The following is a 22,571-nucleotide window of genomic DNA, read 5'->3' as shown; positions in this document are numbered from 1 at the left end:
GTCACAGGCGGCAGAAGGACTGAGGGGGTGGCAGCTCAGCAGGGCCCTACATTGGGCGCCATGAGGGCACAGCTCCAGGGGGCGCCCAGGCCGATCCTACGGTTGCCGCTAGGGGAAAAATCTTCCATCGGTCGTGCACGCAGCGCACACACCTGGCTGGAATAGACATGAACAAGCACTCGAGGAAGAACTGAGACTTTTGGGGCATCTAGTACCGTGTTCTTAAATGATTCCCGACGATCATTCACATTGATCCAATAAAATTCTTCCTACCAGCTGATGTGGATCGTAGACAGCTTTGTGAAATTGGCTCTTTTAAAGCACCCGGAATATATATTACTGGTCTGTATTTTATTCTGCTTGCACATTATAAATATGATTTAGTGACGATCACTTGGACTTAAGAGACTCTTCATTTTTAGTTCTGTGATCAGTGCCTCTTTCTGTGTTAGGACAAAACAATGAAGAACTCCCTCGTGTTGGCTACACCACTTTTTGTGACATACTTCCTGACCCCTGAGCAGGGTGCAGACCAGCCCTCCACGGCCAGGGAACCACAGCCAGGCCTAGCGGCCGGGGGCAGCGAGCCAGCCGCCGCGGAGCAGGTTACCTGTTCCACTGGAAGAGGTCTGGGCGAGGTCGGTGCTGCTGTCGCTGGATGGAGACGTTTGCTGTGGGGCCTGATGCACCTGGATGGCCTGCACGGGAACCTGCTGCGTCACGGTGCCGCCTGGGAGGAGAGAGGAGAGCCCTTCACCGCACGCTCCCCCGGCCGCTGCCACCCAAAGGCAACGCAGGGACCTGCCGGCCCCGCGTCATACACCCACCCCGTGCCTGCAGGCAGGATGAAAGGGGAGCAGAGCATTTAGGCCCCACTCCGTGGGCTGGGGCACGTTCACACGGTGAGGGGAGGAGACCCACCCCTGCCCCCTGCATGCACCTGATGGCACCCGCCCGCCTGCCGGAGGAAAGGCTGACCTCCCAACTGGGCTCAGCAGCCCCGGAGACTGACAGCAGCAACCCCTGCAAGGCATTACTGCCTGGAGCCAGCCACGCAGAGGGGGCACGCGGGGGGCCTCCCTCACTGCCTTCCCCACCTGGCAAACAGCCCTCGCCTACCCCAGACAGGGGGGAGCCCAGCCAGCAGCAATATGGTCTGCCCCCTGCCACACCCCATCCCTGCCCCCCCCTCACAACTGGGACTCTACCCACTAACTCCTGGTCCAGGCCCCCACGGCAGCAACCCCAGCCCCTGCCTCAATCAGGAAAGGAGTGCGGGTGGGGCTGGGAAACCACCTGCCACGGGCTACAGCCTGGGGCATGCTGAGCTGGAGCCAAAACCCACCGCCCAGCACAGACGCACTAGCCGAACGACGTGCAGGTGCCACATCTGACTACGCCAGGTGACGGCCACAGGCCAGCCCCACCCAGCCAGCCTCCTCCGGGCGCTCGGTGCTCCAATGGGGAAGCTCGCTGCGGCCCTGGCCCTGAGGGGGACCCAGCTACGAAGCTGGCTCTCCCCGTAGCTGCTCCGGATGCCAAAGGAGAAGCCCGATGTTCCTGGGAGCAGCCGTGTGACACAGCACGAGGCCTCCAGTCTAAGCTGCTGGGCCCCGAAGGAGCTGTGTGCGGTTTTTGCACAATACACACCTAGCCCAGCAGTCACCAGGCTGGCTCAGAGCAGCCCAGGGTCCCGTCTCTGAGAAGCCAGGACCAGCCAGTCCAGAGAGAGGGTAGGACACCAAAAACAGGCAGCTACCGATGGTCTGAACCCTGCCAGTTAGCGACTGGCTTCTACCTGGAACTACGAGGAGACATCCCCCCCTTGCACACCCCAACCCTGGCAGAACTTTCAGCTTGCCAAGTCAAGACGCTGGGACATGCCAGCTCTCCAGCTGCCTACGCAACCTGAACTCGGCCCTTATGCGTGCGCAATGGGTGGACCGGGTGCGTCGATTCACAATTTCCTTATGTTCGGCTCATTCGGCGCATGGCCCCACACAGCACGTGCCCAGGTAACGATGGCTTTGCTGCAGTGCACTCCGCAGGGTGGGAGCGCGTGATTTTGCTTTGCTCCCATTCTTTTCACGGCGGGTTTTATGTAACTTCCAGTGTTTTCAGAAAGCAAACGGAAAAAACAGGAACCACACTGAGCCCCGCCTCGGTCATCTACAGGGGTAGAGCCCCAGCACAGACCTCCATCACTGGAGCTCACTGAGTAACTGAAGCAGTAGTAGGCTGTTATCTTCTGTGCCAGGGAGAGCCACGCTTTGCCAGTGAGGCTGACAGCAGAGGAGTGCTGGGACTCGGGGATGCCGGGCTCAGTACCAGGCTCTGGAGGGGTGTGTGCTCTTGTGGGCACAGACGCTTCCCTGCCCCTGCCCCCCTGCCTGACTACTTCTATAGTATGGCCCCTCCTCCTCCTCTCCTCCCCAAATTGCAGCAATTGCTTCCTCTTCCCTCTCCAGACTGCCTGGGCTCCAGAGGGGGGCACCGAGAGACCAGCTCTGCTCAGTCTGGTCCCAAGCAATTCCAGGGGGAGCCCCCCCAGCCTGTGGCCCGGGGCTGGAGCATGGTCAGAGCAGACAGAATGTTTGGAGCCTCTAACAAACCCGTCCGGAGCACGTGCAAAGGGAATTTTCAGAGAACAACAACTCCACTGAATCTGGGTGAACGGTCACAGGGGCAGCAAAAGGCACCTCTCCAGCCCCAGGGCTACTCCCATGTCCCTGTTTCAAAGCACAGGGTGCTAGAACAGCTCAAAGGACAACTGTAAACACACAGCCCAGGCCCGAGGACATCACCCGGGCATGGAACGCATGGGGGCACTGCAGCATGGCTTTTAGCTGGACGTCCCACCTCCACGCCTAACGGCGAATCCCCCTGGCTGGTGACAAGTACATCCTATCGCCCGTTTGAACTCATCAACTCCAGCGCCCAGCCGGGGATCTGCTTCTGACCCTGCCTGGTAGGTTCTCAGCAGCTGATTTGAAATGAGACCGACCTTGTCGACAGCTCAGCTCCTGCCGGCGTGTCCAGTGTGCTCTGGGGACTTGCTGCTCTGTAACCCCTCCGTATAGTCCTGCTCCACTTCGGACCCTGCCTCGTCTGTTACCTGCAGAGGGGAGTTCAGGGACCCCCACTACCCCCCACCCTATTAGCGGATCACCTCCTGTAACTCCCCTTTGGTGGAGCAGCTGTTACTGTCCTGCTTCTTTTTACACTGGGTCAGTCACCCTAGGGAGCCAAGCAGCTTCCCCGCCACAGCTCCCGGCGCCCCGAAACCAACACAGCGCCACCGCCAGGGCTGGAGAGAGGCACCCGGGTGGCCAGGAATCTGCCAAGACACCCCTCCTCCCACACTGACTGCCGGGCCCCCCATGCACAGTCGGGCTGACGAGCACAAGGCTGTGCCCAGCCCCCGGCCTGGGGAGGCCTTGCAGTGCGGTAGGAGCCCAGCTGGATGGATCAATTCAGCACTGACGGCAGCATCCCTGCAGCATGCGCCGCGCCTGTTTGGGATACTGCCCCCTGCCAGCCGGCAGGCAAGCACTGCCCTCCAGAGCACCCTGGGCTCCGCCTCCTGTGCCCTTCAGCCTGGCAGGGACCGTGCCCCCCCCGCCCACGAGCAAGCCAAGGAGAAGCGAGCGCTGACCTGTCAGAGACACAATCTGCCCTCCGGCTGTGGCGGGGAAGCGGAAGACTGTCTGCTGTGCCTGCTGCAGCTGTCCAGCTGTGCCCGCGACCGCCTGCCCCTGCTGGCTGGAGAGGGCCAGCGAGTGCGGCTGTAACTGGGCGAGAGGAATGGTGGGGGTCCCAGGAGGGAGCGAAGCACCTGCCAAAAGGAGGGGGAAAGAAAGGCTTCGTCACGACCAGCTCTTACCACCTCCTCCAGCCCCGGAGCTTGTGCTGAGCTTCCTCCTAGGGGCGGCCCTGGACACAGCCGCACGGCCCAGCCTGGATCCCCGCAATCCCCACCACAGGCGGGAGGCAGTGCGAGCCCATCCCCTCTCGCCCCCAGGGCCAGGGCCTGGCCACAGGGACAGCGTCCAGAGAGCAGGCCCAGCCAGCACCGCTGGGGGCAAGGCAGCCCTGTTCGCTTCACCCACAACCCATCGGCCTGGGGCCAGGCCTCGAGAGCCCCCCGCCCCGGCACGCACTGACCTGGCATGAGAGTGAAGCCGCTGGGGAGCTGCATGAGCCCTCCGGAGGCCACGGCGCTGGTGCCGGTGGTTTTGAGCACAGTCCCGTTGGGGCTGGTGACGGCGTTGGGGCTGACGCTGGCAGAGACGGGCGCTAGGTAGTTGGTGATCGGGTAGGAGGGGCCGCTGCTGACCTGCATGGACGTGGAGGTGGTGGGCACCGTCTGGATGGCCGACGTCGTCCCCGGCAAGTTGGTAACTGTGAACGCAGGTTTCAGCGAGTCCTACGAGAGACGGGCAGGTGAGGGAGAGCCAAGCCGGGTCCTGGGCCCCGTCCGCGCCCCACCCCCAGCCAGACCTCAGGGCTCTGCCAAACCCCCAAACCGGGTCCTGGGCCCCGTCCCCAGGCAGAGCTCAGGGCTCTGCCAAACCCCCAAACCGGGTCCTGGGCCCCGTCCGCGCCCCGCCCCCAGCCAGAGCTCAGGGCTCTGCCAAACCCCCAAACCGGGTCCTGGGCCCCACCCCCAGCCAGACCTCAGGGCTCTGCCAAACCCCCAAACCGGGTCCTGGGCCCCGTCCACACCCCACCCCCAGCCAGACCTCAGGGCTCTGCCAAACCCCCAAACCGGGTCCTGGGCCCCGTCCCCAGCCAGAGCTCAGGGCTCTGCCAAACCCCCAAACCGGGTCCTGGGCCCCGTCCGCGCCCCGCCCCCAGCCAGAGCTCAGGGCTCTGCCAAACCCCCAAACCGGGTCCTGGGCCCCGTCCGCGCCCCGCCCCCAGCCAGAGCTCAGGGCTCTGCCAAACCCCCAAACCGGGTCCTGGGCCCCGTCCGCGCCCCGCCCCCAGCCAGAGCTCAGGGCACTGCCAACCCCCCACCCCGGGGCCTGGGCCCCGTCCCCAGCCATAGCTCATGGCTCTGGCAAACCCCCCAACCGGGTCCTTGGGCCCGTCCCCAGCCAGAGCTCAGGGCTCTGCCAAACCCCCAAACCGGGTCCTGGGCCCCGTCCCCAGCCAGAGCTCAGGGCTCTGCCAAACCCCCAAACCGGGTCCTGGGCCCCGTCCCCAGCCAGAGCTCAGGGCTCTGCCAAACCCCCAAACCGGGTCCTGGGCCCCGTCCCCAGCCAGAGCTCAGGGCTCTGCCAAACCCCCAAACCGGGTCCTGGGCCCCGTCCGCGCCCCCGCCCCCAGCCAGACCTCAGGGCTCTGCCAAACCCCCAAACCGGGTCCTGGGCCCCGCCCCCAGCCAGAGCTCAGGGCTCTGCCAAACCCCCAAACCGGGTCCTGGGCCCCGTCCGCGCCCCGCCCCCAGCCAGAGCTCAGGGCTCTGCCAAACCCCCAAACCGGGTCCTGGGCCCCGTCCGCGCCCCACCCCCAGCCAGAGCTCAGGGCTCTGCCAAACCCCCAAACCGGGTCCTGAGCCCCGCCCCCAGCCAGAGCTCAGGGCTCTGCCAAACCCCTGGGTGAGGGTTACACAGGCCAGCAGGCAACAGAAGCTGCTGGGAGCCAGGGCCTGGCCCGTGTGAGCACCAAACTCCCTGAAACACACAGAGCAAAAATCCACACTATGCTGGCACGCCCCCGGGCTCCGGGCACGCCCCCATGTACACCCCACAGGCTCTGGGCACACCCCTGGGGCTCCAGGCACACCCTCAGGCACACCCCTGGGGCTCCCGGCACACCCCTGGGGCTCCCGGCACACGCTCAGGCACACCCCTGGGGCTCCCGGCACACCCCTGGGCTCTGGGCACACCCTCGGGCACACCCCTGGGGCTCCGGGCACACCCCTGGGGCTCTCCCCTCCCCACACCAAACTTTGTTCTATGGCCGAGTAATTAGCAGCCGGCCCGCAGCCAACTACACTCAAAGGAAACACCAACTGTCCTGCTCTTGTTCCAGAGACGCGTGACCGCTCAGTACGCGGGATGGACAGGGAACCAGCCCCGTGCAGGAGGCAAAGGAACCACTGCTACACAGGAGCCTTGAGATCAGCTGCACCGAAGATGGGGACAGAAATTAGCCAGATCTGACAGGGGCCCCCACTGGGCAGAAAGAGATCCTGTCTGTCTGCCGTGGCCCCCACACAGCTCCAGCATGGGCCACAGGTTGCTCCGGAACAAACCCCCACGTGCAGGGGTCAGGAGGAGCAATGAGCCACACACCAGCGGCACAGCCCTGGGGCGCCAGTCCTCGGGGCGCCAGCCTCCCCGGGGATCACAGCACCACCCAGCTGCCGAGGGTTACGGAGCTCGTGTTCAGAGCACTGCACAGCAAGTGCAGACTGGCGGGCCCAGAGCTCCCACGTGCTGCAGCCGGCCTGTCGCTCTGCCAAGCAGCAGGAATTCACAGCCTGCCTAACGTCTAAAAAAGGGAAGGCAGCCCATTTTGGACAGGCCCAGCCAATCCAGAGTGCCCTGCCCGTCTCCCCCAGGGGAGGGGAGGGCTGGGTGGCAGAGCCCCGCTAGCCGCGGCACAGATTCCCTGCAGTCCGAATTAGAACGAGCATGTGATAACGGAGCAGAGCCAGGCAAATTCACTTTCCATTATCTCAGCGGCAGTCTCCTGTCCCCACGCGCAGGGGCTGGGAGAGGGGCGAGCCACCGGCCCCAGCCCCTCCCTGGGAGGACGAGAGAGGGTGACCCAGCCACCCAGCTGATGCTTCCAGGGGGATCAGCCAGCAATTCAATAATAGCCGGGCGGGCGGGCGTCCCCACTGCCTGATACCGTCACCGACAGCCGTGCACCCTGGGTATCGTACCCACGGGCACGCACTGTCAGCAGTGCCCACAACTCACGTCCCCTCTGCCCGCTCCAGAATCCCCAAATCCCCCTGCAGAGGAGCTGCTTGGTCCCCACTCCGCTCTGTCAGGGCAGTGAGAGGGAGCCAGCCCCCAAACTCCCCCACTGCCTTCTGGGGATCGCCCCTACTCCTGTCTCCCGGGCTGCGGCGGGGGCAGGGCACTCTGCACCCCTCCATTTCAAAACACTAAGAATTGCCAAGTTTCATTTGAATAGCTGGACAGCCCTGGTGACTCATGCACGGGGTGCCCGGCCCAGCAGGGCAGAGCCCAGGGTTCCTCGGAGCGCAGTCCTGCTGCTGTGACACCCCCCCGAGCAGCTCGGCACGCAGAGTGCCCCCACCAGCGCCCGCGGGCAGGGACCAGGGTGGGCAGCCGAGCTCCACCCAGTCTGGGGGCAGAAGTCAACGGGGCGGGAGATACAGCAGTGTGGACACGAGAGCCCTAAGCTCAAACACAGGTCAGCAAATCCTTACCCTGGGTTCAAATGCAGGGCAGATGCTCCAGCCCAGGACTCCCGACATTGCGCCCCATTAACCGAGGGTTGCAGTACACCCAGCGCCCCCACCCCTCCGCGAGCGTGTACACAGAGCACTCAGCGTTTAGTATCTGAGGGGGAAGGGCTGGCGAGCCCAGGCGTCCCTCCTCCATTGCTGTCCCCTGCCAGCTCCCTGGGGCAGGGTGTGCCTGCTGGCCTCATCCCCACAATCCCCTGCTGCCCACTCCAGGCCAAAGCAGCCCCCCTCCAAAAGCCAGCCCTGCAGGGACCCCAGCTGGGCTCAGGTCAGTGGTTCCCAGCCCTCTTGGGCGGGGGAATCCAGGGGCCAAGGAAATTTATTTCCAAAGAGCAGTTGGGGGCCACGAGGGGCCCTTCGGGGCAGGCTCCCCGCTTCGCGGAGAGAAGACTGCGACTAACATTCCAGCCCCGTGCACACAGATCGACTTCCGGCACCACCTCCAAACCCTTCCCAGCCCACACTCCTCCCGCCACCTTCACAGGGAGTGTCCCTGGCTCCTACACCCCCGCTGCAGGCCCTGGGGCGGGCATGTGCTGCATTCACTCCACCTACCCCAACAGGTGCACAGGCCCTCGGGGCCCAGAGCAGATCAGCTCCCGTCCCACTGGCCGCATGTCGCCATCCCGCATGGCGGGGGAACCACGCAGCCAGGTGGGGCTGTTTGGAGCAACCGAGGATAGATAAGCAACGGGGCCGGGCTCATGTCATTCTGAGGGGGGTGGCGCTCCCACATGATCACCCCAAGGTCCCCGCCACTCTGGAGAATCCTGGAGTCCAAGGCCAGAAGGAAGCAGCAGCTCCTCGTGCCAGCCTGACCTGCCCAGAACCCAGCTCCTGGAACAGACAACAGGAGCCTAGAGCAGCACGTGCCCCAGGCAGAGAACAGGAGGGACCCAGGTGCGCCAGGGCCAGCGTGTCTGTGCAGCTCACACAGCTGTGTGCTGGGCCCAGCCCACCTGCCCCCTGCCAGCAGGGTGCTCTGGAAGTGTCCCGGGGCAGGGGCGCCGGAGATCCACCGTCTGATGTGCCGCATGCAGAACAAACAACGTCTCACCCTCCCAGCCAGCAGGGCCCTGCTCTGAGCTGCCAGGGCTCCGGGTGCAGCGCTTACTTCGTTGTGCCTAGGCTGTACTGCCAACGGCGTCCTCGGGCGTGCACCCCCTGCACTGCAGGTGAGAGGTGTGAGCCCCGGGACAGGTGCAAGGCAAGGGAGGGGCCAGCCCCAAACCAACGCCACTTCCAGGACGTCCGGCCTCTCCCCCACACCTGCTGCCCAGCCACATTCCAGCCCCTCGCCCGCTGCAGCTGTTCCCTTTGTCAGCACACAAGCGGCGCCTGGCCTGCCGCAGCAGGGGAAGGGGGGCAGGCCAGGCCCGACTCACCACCATAGGAGCCGACGTCCCCCCAGAGCAGCAGAGAACCTGGAACCCATCAGCTCCCAGCCCCTGCTCCCGCCCCTGGGGCTCAGCAAACAGGCCCTCCCCGGCCCAGCTTACAGCGCTCCCAAGCCAGGCCCGGCCCGGCCAGCTGCTGGCACAGAGCCTGGAGCCATGCCCACCCTGCTCGGGGGCAATATGCACCCGGGTCAGGGACGCTGGAGCAGCTGGGCTAGGAGGGTCACCTCCCACGCCTACTGGCGGCAGGCTCAGCACCCCCTGTGCCCATGTGCCCCCCACTGGCCAGGGTATGGGGGAGGAGAGCCCTAGCTAGCAGGGAGTGATCAGGCCTCACAACTGTTACTAACACTGTGGGGTGGGGTGGGGGCGGTTATGCCCACTGAGCAGGTCGGGCTGGAGGCCCAGACACACTATTGGGTACCAGCAGCCTGGCCTGGACAGACACGAGCCGGCTGGCTCGCCCCTGCGTGGCCCAAGGTCAGGCCAGTGTCCTAGGGCAGAGGGCTCAGCCCCCACCTGCTCTGAGGGATCCCGCAGGCTGACCCGGCCCCCAGCGCTCACAGGAGGCTGGCTGGTACTGGGGGAGCTGCCTCCCTGCCCCTGGCTGCAGCCACTCGCGCCGGCGGGGGTGTGATACAGGAGAAGGGAGGCTCACGCCACCTCCCGCTCCCAGCTGCGTTTACACCCCCCCCCCACCGGCGCAGGCATCTGGCGCGTTTGGATTGAGCCAGATCTCCTGCCGCTGAGCTGCACCAGGACCTGCCGGGGGTGGGGGGCAGCCCCCTGCCGGGGGCCGGGGGCGGCTGCGGGGGCCTGCGTACCTCAAGGCACTGAGCTGGGCCCTGGCCATATCCGTGAGGAGCAGGCATTGCACTGCGAACCTCGGCAGCTTCACCGCGCAGGCCCCGCTCGGCCAAGCCCCCGGCCAGGCCGAGCCCCAGCTCCATCACCAGCCGCCTGCCTCTGCTGCAAGGATCTCATGCTCCTCCTGGGGCACCATGCTGGACAGCACCTGGGCTCCCCCCACCACAAACCACACTTGGGAAAGGAGAGATGTCAAGCGAAGCAGCACTCCCCAGGGGGGCTGGGAGCCACCCTGGCCCGCCGGCAGCCTGGCCTGCCCCTGTTTGCTGGGGCAGCACGTCCGACCCTGCAGTGCACGGAGGGCTGCAGCTGCACCCCCTCACTACCCCGCCCCACACAGCCGGCTACTCATGGCCCCGCTTGCTGCGGGTTTGCTGCACGGGTCGCAGGGGGGAGGGCCAGGAGCCAGCTGGCTACAGAGCCAGAGAACAACCCCCGCCCCCCAGGAGAGATGGTCCAGCCCACGCCACATGCCGTGCTGCAGGTCGCGGGGTGCGGCGAGGCACGGGCGGAGAGCTGGCCAGAGCCGTGGCGCCCATTGCTAACGGGCGGGGATGCTTCCCAAGCGACCTGGGGCTGGGATTCCTGGACAGCCGCCTGTGACGTGTCTGAGCCGGGGCAGAGCAGAGCTGAGGCTGCATGCAGGACTCGGGGAGGCGCCTGGGCCTGCCTGCCGCCATGGGAATCCTCGCTCCGGTACTGGTGTGCCAGGAACACCGGACAGAGTGCGGCTCCTGGCCACCGCTCCTGGCAGCTGCTACCGAGCCGCCAAGGGCCTGGTGCCTGGCACGGCCCCTCCCACGGCCAGCGCCCGGCGCTCTCCGCTCACCCCCAGGCCAGGCGGCGGGACGCAGGGAACAGGAGCTCCTTGACTGCATGGTGCTGCCTAAGGCCGGGCGTTCCGGGTGGGGAAGGGGCTGCCCGCCCCCAGAGCTCAGCAGCAGCCTGGCGGCCCCCCTCCGGGAGCTGCTCTCCGCCAGCTCCCACGCAGCAGAGACCTCCTCAAACAGCTGGCAGCACGGACAACGGCCAGGGGCACACGAGGCTGCAGCGCATGGTCGGTGCCTGGCCCCAGGCTCCTCAGACGGGCCAGCCCAGGGATCAGCCAGCTAGAGAAGATGCACAAGCAGGATTCCCCCCCCGCTCCCCAGGCCCCATCAGACTTAATTTAGGAGATCTAAGGAGAACATAACCCACAGCACTGGCTGGGACGTGCCGTACACACAGCGGCGCTGGGAGCGGGGCGAGGGACGCAGGCAGGGATTAAACCCAGACCCCCCTCTCCCTCCCAAACAGACGCGTGGTCCTAGCCAGCACACGGGGCTTGGAGACGTGCCCGGGCACACGCCCCTGCTGGGCCGGACGCTCCCCATGGTGGGGGAGAGGCCTGGGAGACGACGCTGAGGCAGGGCCAAGTAACCCCAGACCATGCCTGCCAGGGGTTTGCCCCCCTGGTCTTAGAGACCCCCAGGGATGGGGACTGCACTGCCTCCCGGGCAGCCTGGGCCAGCGCTTAACCACCCCGACAGGAAGTTTTCCTCACAGCTCACCTAGCTCTCCCTGCGGCGGACGATGCCCGTTACTGCTTGTCCTCCCTTCAGTGGGCAGGGAGAACAACCCATCACCCTCCTCGCGGCAGAAGCCCTTGGCATCTTCCAAGATTTATCAGCCCCCCCAGCCTCCCCTTCTCAAGGCTCAGTACAGGCCCAGCTTCGTAACCTTCCCTCCTTGCTCAGGGCTTCTGCCCCTTGGATCAGTTTGACTGTTCTCCAGTGGCCTCTCCCGGGTCTGCCCACTGCCAGAGGCAAAGGGGGAAAGCAGCAGGGACCCACCGCCCCTCAATGCAGCCGGGCACCTGGGGGAGGGAGCGAGCGGTCAGGCCGCAGAGACTGGCCTCACTGCTCAGTCAGCTGAGAGCCAGAGACTCCTGGAGCTGCCTGAGTGGCCCCCGGCTAGGAGTCCCGGCATCCTCCCCCAGCCCGAGCACTGCGGGGCACGGCCCCTGCCCGCCTCGCCAATCTCTGCCGCACTAACCGAGCCCACTCCCTGCTTCACTTCGGTGTGAATACGCCAGCCCAGCGCTTCCGAGGGCTTGGCCACTGCTCCACTCCCCTCCCCAGGCCATACTGCAGCGCCCGCCCGTCGCCCCTCCCCGGGTGCGGCCACCCCAGCACCGGCACAGGAAAGTGATTGGTCAGGAACTCTTGGAAGTGCCCGAGAATCGGCAAAAAATCCACCCTTAATGTTGTGCCAATACACCAGGGCAAACTGGGTGACCCAAGTAACTATAAAACTGGTTAGCCTGGCATCAATCCTGCCAGGAGTTTGCCCAAAGCTGGTACTGGGAGCAACCAGCAGAGAATTAAAGGAGGAGGGTATAATTAATGCCAGTCAACAAGATCATGGGGGAAACGGGTCTTTGGGAAACAAGCCAGCTGTCGTTTCCGATGAGATCACAAGACCGGGTGATGAGGTAACAGTGAGACATCCCGTCCTCAGACTCAGCGCCACACGCTACACTCCACACCGCCCAAGGCCCAGCTTCCCGACAGAGCTCAGAAAAGAACTAGCTGTGGGGGCCCGTGGGGCTCCGTACCGGGCTTAGCGCTATTCAACGTCTTTATCGATGATCCGGAAGAAAATCCAACGTCCTTGTGGGTAAAACGTGCAGACGACAGGACACTCAGCGATCGGGATCGCTGGTCAAGCGGGTTCCTTTGACGTGGATTTTAATCCAGGGCAGACACGTGAGGAGCAAAGCCCCAGGATGGAGGCTTTTATTCCAGAGCGCAGGGACTCTGAAAAGGACTTGGGGGTGGGTCTCGGCTGAACACCAGCTCCCAGTGCCAGGATGCAGTAGGAAAGAGGGGCCAGATCCTTGGCTCCAAAGCAGGGGCGTATCAAGCAGAAGCAGGAAGCATGGGGGTCATCGCCATATACAGCACTGGGGAGCCGGTTACCGGATGCTGGGTCCACACTTCAACCAAAAAGAAAGATGTGGACAAATTGGAGAGGGCTCTGCAGCAGGGACCGGGAGGAGAGGGGTCTGGAAAAAACCTCCCACAGCCAGAGACTGAAGGAGGCCCAGCCAGGCAGTGTATCGGAGAGATGACTTGATTGCAATCTACAAGGGTGTAAGCCAGGGAAGAGATTTCGGCTAGCAGGGTGCTCCAACCCCGCAAACACAGACAAGATCCCACGGCTGGAAGCGGACACTAGACACATTCGGATCGGAAAAAAGACGTCAACTTCTACCAGCGAAGATCGTTTACCCTGGGCACGTGGATTCTCCGACACTTGGAGACTTTACATCACAACTGGATCTCCTCGGCAGAGCCCGGCTCGAGCACGAACTGACGTTCTGGGCCCCACGCCAGAGCCGCTGGGGGAGGCTGTCTGCCCTGCGCTTTACAGGTGCTCATCCCTCCTGACACAACGGGCCCTTCTGGCCTTGGGCCCTCTGAACCGAGAGAGCTCTGCAGTGCGAGCGCTCGTGACAGATACGCTTCTGCTTTCTCAGGGCTTGTGCAGCCATGGAGACTCAGCCCTGAGGCGGTGGTGTAGGGCGTCAGGACTCCGGTCCCAGCTCAGCTTCCTGGGGAGTCGTGCTGGGCACGCCGCGCGGCTCCGTCACCCTGCCTGCCACGCGCGGGGCACACTGCCAGCAGAGGCAGGGCCGAGAGACAAGCGGGGAAGGATCCCCGGCTGCAGAAAACGAGGTGTGAGACGAAGCCAGCAGAGGGGGGTGCAGGGGCTGCCCGTGCCGCAGATGCTCGGTCGGCACGCTGACAGGCAGCGTACTGCGCCCCCCTCCCGCCACCATGGGCTCCAGCACAGGGCTGCCGTGCTGCGGCAGCCCCCCTTACTGCCAGTGCTAGCAGATCCCCACGGATGCCCAATTTCCTTCCCCCCTCAGCCTGCCAGCCCAGGGCCTGGGTCACCCACACCAGGGGCTCAGCTGCAGGGCCCGGGGGTGGAAGGTTTTAACCGGGTCCCCCCTCAGCTGCCCCATTCCTCTGCCTTTCCAGGCCATAGTGTGTGTGTCCAGAGAGCCCGGGAACCCCCCTTGGGGGGCTGTTATAGCCGGGAAGCCACCGACTTCAGGGGAGCAGGTGGGACAGCAGGAAACGGGGTGGCTGCTGCTCAGGACAGTGCCAATATCGCCTCCCCGGCAGCCTAGCGGAGGATGCCCGGGGCCAGCGAGCCCCTCATGCTGCCTCCAACCCCCAGTGCCATGGAGGGGGACGGGGGACAGGAGTCTCCCAATGCCCCAGTCCGGTTGTGCAGCGCAGCACAGAGCAGGGAAGTCATCCTTGAGGGGCAGCTTCCACACCGAACCCACCGCCCCCCTGGGGCTCAGCCACTCACGCTGCCCAGCAGGGGGTAGCTAGGCCCCCCCCCAGGTCCTTTCAGCATAACAGCCTGTCCACCTGCAGCGCCCCACTGGGCCCTCCGCCTGCCTGTTCCTTCCCCCCATGGAGCCAGGGGATCCCTTGGCAGACACCCCACACGGCCAGCGCAGACCCGAGACCCCCACCAGGACGGGGGACACGGGTGCCAGGAGAGGGTGGCAATCCCCCTGCCAGAGGCTCTGGCAGCCACCCTGGGGAAGCAAGGCCACGGCCGGCTCAGCCTCCTTCCCCCCGGCACCACGTGGTCCCTCGCTGGGGGCCCATGTCCCTAGATGGCTGATCTCCCCCTGCCGCCAGCCCCCACGACGGAGCCTTTCCCAGCAGGAGGACGGGGACGGCACAGGGGCTCGTGAAGTCAGGAGGGTCCCAGCCAGCGAGCCAGCCCCTCGGAGTCCCCGGGGCAGAGCAACGGCCCCGTGTTCTCGGCTAGCGGGAGCCCGAGCCAGCAGCCCGGCCAGCCAAATGATTCCATTCCCCATGTCCTCCCTGCCCCCTTCCAAGCCGGCCCCAAAGCAAGAGACAGCTGCAGCTTATAAGGAATGTGAGGGGCCCTGCCAGGGACTCTGGCGAGGGAAACCAGGCCTTATATGGCCATGGAGGCAGAATCAAATTTTTATCAATGAGAGCGAGAGCATGGAGACGCCGAAGCAGAGATAACAGGGCGAGGGGCTGCGGGGGGGGGCTGCAGGGGCAGCGACACCTGTCACCCCCCCCCACCGAGGGGAGAGCGGCTCTGCAGCTCCCAGCCAGTGAGCCCCAGGTGGGCAGGGGACTGCAGCACTGACCTTATCGCAGCCCAGGCCAGGACACTATCCTCTGGAGCTTGGTGCTCCCACTCCCACCCAATCGTCACCCCAGGGAAACTGAGGCACGGCCCCACCACAGGGAGGGGGACCCAGCTCACAGCCCAAGGAGCGACGGAGGGGGGCCAGCACCCAGACCAGCAGACTAGGCCCTCAGATTCTATGCCAGGGAACCGCAGGGGTGAGTCCCCCCCAAGATCTAGCAGGCAGCCCCGGTTGGCCCTGCGAGCTCCTCAGTCTGGGGGGCAGGGGAGGAGCCTTCGAGCTGATCCCTGCAACGGGGGGTCCCCACGCTGGGCAGACACCAGGCAGGCTGCCAGGGCCCGAGCCGGCCCTGCCCGCGGGCACAGAGGAGAGGGGGTTACCTTCGTCTCGCCGCTGCTGTCGGACTCCGACACCTGGTAGGTGAGGTCGGTCTCCTCGAAGCCCGTGGCACTCATGCGCTGGTCGGTGGTGGGGTCGGACCGGGGGGGTGAGTCCGGGGAGTTCAGGCACGTCTGGATCAGCGCCTTCCCCGTCTCGCTGGTGATCATGGGCTGCAGCTTCCGCGTGGCAAAGGTGTACACGTGGCCCGTCTCGCTGGCAACCAGCAGCAGCACCTGAGTGCCCGTCAGGGTGGAGAGCTCATAGGCCTGCAAGGCAGCAGAGAGAACGCTGGTCAGCCACGGACACCCGACGTGGGGCACGGCCACAGGCCGGGGCCAGCGCTGCCCCCACTGGAGACGCCAGCGTTACCTGCCTCTGCCTTCCCCCAGCAGGGCCCGAGTCTGTAGGTGTCACCGGAACCCCCAAAGTCCCCCCCCCCACCCCGAGCCCTCCACCATGATCAGGCCTCAGCCATGTCTGGCCTGCCCCACTGCTTCCTCCCACACCTGCGAGCCAGACGCCCTGAACTCAGCCGGCCAGTCACATGGACGTCGGTGCTGCCCCCCAAAACATCTCCCAGGCCGGCTGTTCTGCCCGAACCACCCCCCAGCATCCTCTTCCTCAGGGCCCCTCCCAGCACCGCCCCACCCCACTTCCCTCTCGTCTCACTGTCGCCAGCCAACCTCGACTGCCTGCCTGCTCCTGCCAATGCCCCCCCGCAGCCTGAGGCCTGGCCCCCAGCAAATCCCAGGGCACGGCTGCCACGGGCAGAGCTCGTCCAAGCCTCAGCCCCATTTCTCCCCCACAGCCAGATAGCTACCAGGCTCTTGGGCAGTGCCCGTGTCCCCTGGGTTTGCACAGCACCAGCCCCACAAGGCCTCTGGGCTGCCCTGGGCTCCCCGACCCAGCAACAACCAGCGCCCCCAGCCCATGGCTGCACACAGCCCCGGCAGCAGAGAGCTACGCTCCACCAGGGCTGCCCGGCTTCAAACCCTCCACCCACACCACGAGAGCCAACCGGACCCCCCAGGCCACAGGTGCCCTCGGCCAATCCTCCTGCTGCAGCCGGCGACAGCCAGGGGATCCGCCCTGCCCCGCAACACCAGAGCTCCGGCAGCCTCAGCCACGGAGCAGGGCAGTCATCCCTGGCCCAGGCAGGAAGGGGGCTGCCCCGCTGTGAGGGAGCTGGCCCCCTGCCTCCCCGGACAGGACAGGACCAGCACCCAGTGGGGGTCCTGTCTGCCTGCCAGCCCAGCAGGGCACAGGCTCCCTGCAGTTCCCCAGGAAACCCCCAAAGCCCAAGAGCACGGGGCCGGGCTGCCAGGGACGTCTGCCATCTATCTTCTTTCCCGTCACGTCTCTGGGGACGGAGGCGAGCAGGGCTCTGGCCTGCAGCAACCTGCGGGGGTCTGGCCTGCATCTCTCCTGGTAACAAGAGGCCGAGGAGTGAGCACCTGTGCAAGTCCTGCCACCACGGCACCGAGAGAACGTCCCACCTTGTCCTGCCCCTCAAACCCCACTGGCGGGGAAGTCAGCCAGCGGGGCCAGGGCAGGGCCGACGGGACACAGCAGCCCTCGGCTACGGCGTTCCAAGAGCCAGTGAGCTCCTGACACTCATCCCGGACCGTAAGCGCAGAGCCTGTCCCACCGAACCCAGCACAAGCCAGACACGGCTGCTGGGGCCCAGCCCTCCCCCAGGTCGGCAGGCTGGAGCCGAACCACCCCCGCCATGCATGTCCAGCTGCTCCGGGTACGGCACGTGTCTCCCTGCCACCGAGGAGCCGGGGAACACCACCCCAACACACTAGCTGCAGGTCCCTGCTGCCAGGCGCCTGTGTTACTCCCCTGGCCCAGCAGCCGTTTGCAGCTCCCCCAGTCATCTCAGCGCCTGGCACCAGCACCCTGCCAGGGCACGGCGGCGTCAAGCCAGGCCCAGCACTGACCTCTGCTTCCCTCGGCTGCCCACCCATGTGGCCCTCCAGAGTGGGCGAGATGGACACAGGGCAGCTCAACTCACCACCTCAGCACGTGGAGCAAGGAGCAGGCAGGCACCCCCGGTCCAGTGGGGACGCCCACCCCCAAAGCGAGACTGGCCAATTGGCAACACTCGGGGCAGGCAGAGCTCTCCCCGGAGGGACCGCAGCGGCTGGCGCTATGCTCTGCCTTTGCAACGGTGAGCCGGGACCCAGCCCCTGGGAGCACAGGCTGGCCACGGGCCTTCCCCAGCACACTCAGAGCGGCTCACGGGGGCCGGATACCCTGGGCAAGAGGGGGAAAGGGGACAGAAACCACTAGTGCAGTCCCGGCCATAGGACCAACGCCTTCCTGAGCCCCAGCACCCACCGCCTGCAGAGGGAAGCTGCCCGCCCCACTGGTCCCCAGCCAGAGCACCCCAGGGGGCAGCAGCGCTGTCTCAGGCCCACGGCCAGGCCCACGAGCACCCAAGGATCCAGGGAGCGGCCCAGCCCAGAAGCCAGAGGCAGCAGCGGCCCTGCTTTCTGAGCAGTTTTAGTGAAATCAGGGCAATCCCTGGTGCGGGCTCTCAGGGAGCGGTGACAAATCCGTTCCAGGCAGGTCAGTTACACCGGCACCCGGCTAGTGGGGAAGAAACACCATACTGCAGGGGGTTCCCCCCGGCCGCTGCCGAGCACAGAGCAACGTACAGCGCAGCCCCAGCCATGCAGGGCAGTCACAGCTGGAGGAGAGCGGGCCGGGGTCCTGGCAAAGCACCGTTTAGCTGCACTTCAAGGAGGGCATGTTAGCAGCTGGCTCTGCTGCCACTGACCCTGCCAACTCCGCCTTCCCCGCCCCTCCGATGGCATCACCTGCCCCCGTGTGCCCTGCGTGCCACCAGCCAGGAAGGACAAGGGGGTGCTGCCAGAGGGTAGCCAGCGGTCAGGGGCACCACCTCAGCCCATCCCCAGCAACGCCCCCGCGTGCATCAGTGGTACAGAATCAAAGCGGCTGGCTTCCGAAGGTGCAGCCCCCGCCACCCTCCTCACCAGCAAGGTACAGCCCTGTGCTCAAGGGCAACCCGCCACGGCTCCAGATTCTTCCCAGTTTCTTACAGGCCCAGCAGAGGTTCCCGATGCCCACGGCACTGCATGGCAGCCCCTCACAGGCAGCTCTCTGCCCCCATCGGCTGCCCGGACCCTCTCCCAGCAGCTTCCCGCTCTACCCAGGAGGGATCACATTGTACTGGCACACGGCGTTTCCCAGACACATCGGCACACAGCAGACTGGCGTAAGCGCAGAGGCAGAAGGGTTACAATTCGGGAAGGGCTCTATCATGACAACACTGGGTATTCGTGGTAGCCATGGAGATGCCCAATCCCTTTTTGAACCTGAGTACGCCAAGGGTCTCCCTTCTCTGCCCCACTCGTTGTTAATCGAATTTTATCAAGTCCTAATTCGTCTCCTTCCTAGGGTAACGAATCGCTCTCCCGAGAGGAGCCCTCCTGGCGCCTGACCAGTCTCTAAACTGCCCAGTAACCTGTACGAACAGGTCAAGTTTCCCCCTCCAATGGCCAGTACTTCGCATTTCCTGACCCTGGAGTCGGTTCCCCATTGTTCTCCCAGCCTGCCTCGGGCTCTCTGAAGCACCTCTGGTCCCGACTAGCCTAAATAAGGGTGTCTCCTCTGCAAACCTGCTACATTCCTGCTTACCCCCGTTTCCATGGTTCAAACCCCAACTGGCTCAGCTCAGCCCCTGAGACGGAGGAGCCGATGCCAAAGAGCCCTTGACCCACGCTGACATTTCCCAGTATCGTCTGTAAATTGGGATTCACTGGAGTGCTGACGAGCACAGCCCCTCGGCACACTATTCACCCGGCTGGCTGAGATGGCTGCACTCAGGGGATCTCTTACACCCGGTCACTTTCCCTTGAGTTGCTAGCCAGCCAGGTGTAGCGCTCCCAGTGCTTCTCTAACTCTTGGCTGGCCACACCTCCACGTGCACAAGTGGAGATGCTAGACAGCTGATGGAGGGGGACCCACTCCTCAGTTTGGATGGGCAGAGCATTAGGTCACACCATTACGTGCAGAGCAACAACCCAGCTCCCCAAGTCTGCCCTGTACCTTTTGGGGAGAGGCTGGGCCACCACCTTAGTACCAATACTGCACTTTTGGGTTGTTCCCTCCCCTCTTGCTTGCTTGCTAGCATCAAGAGATCTTGACTGTAGCAAGTCTGCCGAGTAGGGCAGATCACATGTAAAAGCATCAAGTGAAGGCTGGATGATAACAGACCTGCTCTGCAGCTCTGGTAGAAACGCATCTGGAACAACATGTTCTGTTCTGGACTTCAGAACCAGAAATACATCAGGAGTTGGGAAACCGGAAAGCGGATTTATGGGCAAGAGGGACTGACTTCCAAGGAAGGGAGCTAGAGATGCACCCAGCGTGGCTTGGCGAACACTTGGGGGGGGGGGGAGCAAAGCTTAACTCAGTGTGTTGGGGGGTGCGAACTCCAAGGGAGGGGATCTGTTAGGGCTGTACAAAACTCCATCCGGTCACGCCTAGGGACCAGTTAGGCCAAACAGCGAAATGAGTCCTGACTGTTGCAGAGTTCAGGCCTCTAGAATGCTCTCCCCAGCTGGGTCAGTCGGCGCTAGACTGGGTAGGGCTCTAGCGTGCGTATGGCAAGAATACCCCCGCTCACTGGGTACGGCGCTTTCCCTTTGCACACAGCGGGTCTAGAACAGGAGAGTAACGATTTACAGCGTGTTCGTGAATATTCTTTAGCTGGTGTTTTGAATACTACTTAGCTCCGTGGGTGTAAACAGGATTTACACCCCTTTAAAAACACCTTCCCTCCTCCCCCCCGAAACGTCACCTTCACCAACACTTAGCACGTATTGCCCTAGGCGCTGCATGTGGGCAGTTTAGTACCTGGCCAATACGCTGCTGCCATATGACTGGTCTCCTTGAGCCAAGAGTCTCTATCATCATCAATCATGTTGATTACAGTAGGGGCTCAGGGCCACCCAAGAGCCGGCTCATCCTCACCCAAGTGTCTCTCTAAGTGTTTCCAGCGTGCCTGTCTCAGCACACCCGAACCACCCCCTCCGACTACCCTCCACTGGGCTCGGCCTCCATCCCACGGGGGTGCACCCTGCACCCCAACAAGCAGCCAGCCAGACTCGGTCTAGCTACCACGCAGGTTTAAAGCCAGGCCCAGCAGGGCCTTGGAGGGGAAGCCTTGTTCTCTGGTCCCTGCTTCAGAAGGGGGAGAGGTGACAAGCCGCCCCGCGTCCCTTTCCCACTCCGCCCCGGGCCTGGCACCCTGGGGTGCGTGCGGCGACACTCCCAGGGGAGCACCCTCAGCACCTTCCCAAGCCGCAGGTCCACGGCTGCTCCGGGCCTGGGGGCTGGCAGCGGGGTTACTCCGGGCCCCCATCTCCAGACACTCCCGCCCCGCGGTGTCCCGAGCCGCCCCCTTCTGAACGTGACCCCCCAGGCGGCTACTGGGGCCCCTCTTCCGCAAAGGCCCGGGCCCCCTCCCGCCCCGGATCCCGGCCCGGATCCCGGCCCGGTACCTTCTTCATGATGCCGGTTTTCCGCTTGCTGAACGTGGTGTAGCGCCGCAGCTTGTTGTCGATAAATTCCATCTTGATCTTGACCCGGCCCCGGGTCTTCTTGCCGGGCTTGGCCCCGCTCACGGCCCCGCTCACCCCGCCGTAGCCCGCGGCCGCCGCCGCCGCCTCGGGCCCCACCACCACCCCCAGCTCCACGTCCCCCAGGCTCCGCTTCAGGCCGCGCCGCTCGCCGCTGCCCAGCTCGTCCTCGTCCGCCGAGTCCGAGTCGCCCTCGCTGCCGCTGTAGAGCGGCCCGGGCCCGGCCCCGGCCGCCGCCGCGTCCCGCTCCCGCTCGAAGCGGCCCCCGCCAGCCCCGCGCCGTTGCCAGGGCCCCGGGGCCCCGCTCCGCCGCCGTTCGCGCCGCGCGGCGCCCCGGCCCCCGGCCGGCCCGAGGCTGCCCGGGCCATGCCCATGCCGGAGCCGCGGGGCAGGGCGGCAGCGCCGTTCCCGGCCCCGGCCTGGCTGGGTAACATGGTGCCGCGCAGGGAGACGAGGGAGCGGGAGAGTCGCGCAGGGACCGCGAGGGCGGGTCAGGCCGGCGCTGCCATGGGCCCCGCGCCGGCTGCTCCGGGCCGGCCCCCGCCTCCGCCTCCCGGCCTGGCCCCGCTCGCTCGCTCCCGCTACAGAGGGACCCGCTCCGGCTCCAGCTCCGGCCCGCCGCCCGCGCGCCACTTTCCCCCCATATAAAGCGATACAATGTTGCCTTTTATGGCGAAGCCGCTCCTTATATGGTGCGAGCCGGCGCCTCCCGCCCATTGGCCGCCCTCTGGCGGCCCTCGCTCGGCATTGGGCGAGGGGGGCCCGAGCGGCGCTTCCCATTGGCCCGGGGGTGGGGCTTGATTTGCATACATTCCTGGGGAGCTGTGCTCACGCTCGACGTCAGTCGGAGGGGCCGAGGACAGACGGAGGCTCTTAAAGGGACAGAGCCCCATGAATGCTTGCGGGGCGGTAGCGCGGGCCTGGCCCGGGACAGAGCAGGGACAAGCTGGAACTAGAACGAGGAGAGGCTGGGGTCGAGGGGGGGGGCTCAGGGACTGTGCAGGCCAGGCCAGGCGGAGTGCAGGCTGGAGAGCTGTAGGCCAGGCCTCTGCCCTGGGTTATTCCTAGTCCCTGTGCCGGGATCGGACCAGAAGGGGATTAGCTGAGTTTATTGCCCTTCCTCACCAGAGGTTGGTGAAGGCTTCTGGCCTCGGGAGCCACCCAGCTCACACCTCCACCCCAGTGGATGCCTCGGGGGTTAGGCCAGCACTGTCCTGTGTTAAAGACCTGCCATGAGCCCCCAGCCGAGCTGAAAGCAGCCCCTGCCCTCCTCTTCCTACAGTCCAGCAACTTCTCACAACCCTGATTCAGCAAGTCATGCCAGGGTTTAACATTTGATTAGCCTGTGGAACTCAGTACCACAAGATATCACTGAGGCCAGGAGCATAGCCGGCTTCAGCAAACAACTGGACATTAATACGCACAGGAACATCCACAGTCACCATAGACAACTATAACCCCTCGTTTCAGAGCAGAAGGCAGCCAGAAACTAGTGGGGGCTGGGAGAAATTCCCCTTGTGGGCAGCTTATTCTGAAGTTGTCCACTCTCAGAGTTCTCCCACCTTCCTGTGAAGCTGCTGATCCTGACCACGGTTGGAGACAGGCTATCACAGTAGCTGGGCCATGGCTCTGACCCAACCTGGCAGTTCCCATGCCACGGC

General features: G+C 64.9%; 1 protein-coding gene across 1 annotated transcript in view; it reads right to left on the bottom strand.

Annotated features, from left to right (window-relative positions):
• SRF (serum response factor) overlaps window positions 1-21,528 on the bottom strand; it is a 34,810-nt gene extending 13,282 nt beyond the window's left edge. The window contains 6 exon segments of the mRNA XM_039530430.1: window positions 611-730; window positions 3,656-3,835; window positions 4,165-4,426; window positions 15,298-15,564; window positions 20,833-21,182; window positions 21,185-21,528. Coding sequence (XP_039386364.1) covers window positions 611-730; window positions 3,656-3,835; window positions 4,165-4,426; window positions 15,298-15,564; window positions 20,833-21,182; window positions 21,185-21,344 — 1,339 coding nt within the window. The 5' untranslated portion in view covers window positions 21,345-21,528.
• Between the last annotated feature and the right edge of the window lie 1,043 nt (window positions 21,529-22,571).

The sequence above is a fragment of the Mauremys reevesii genome, linkage group 3 (assembly GCF_016161935.1).
Source record: "Mauremys reevesii isolate NIE-2019 linkage group 3, ASM1616193v1, whole genome shotgun sequence".
NCBI classification, from domain to species: Eukaryota; Metazoa; Chordata; order Testudines; family Geoemydidae; genus Mauremys; species Mauremys reevesii.
Note: the sequence above shows the minus strand (reverse complement) of the source record. Positions and strands in the feature narration are given on the sequence as shown.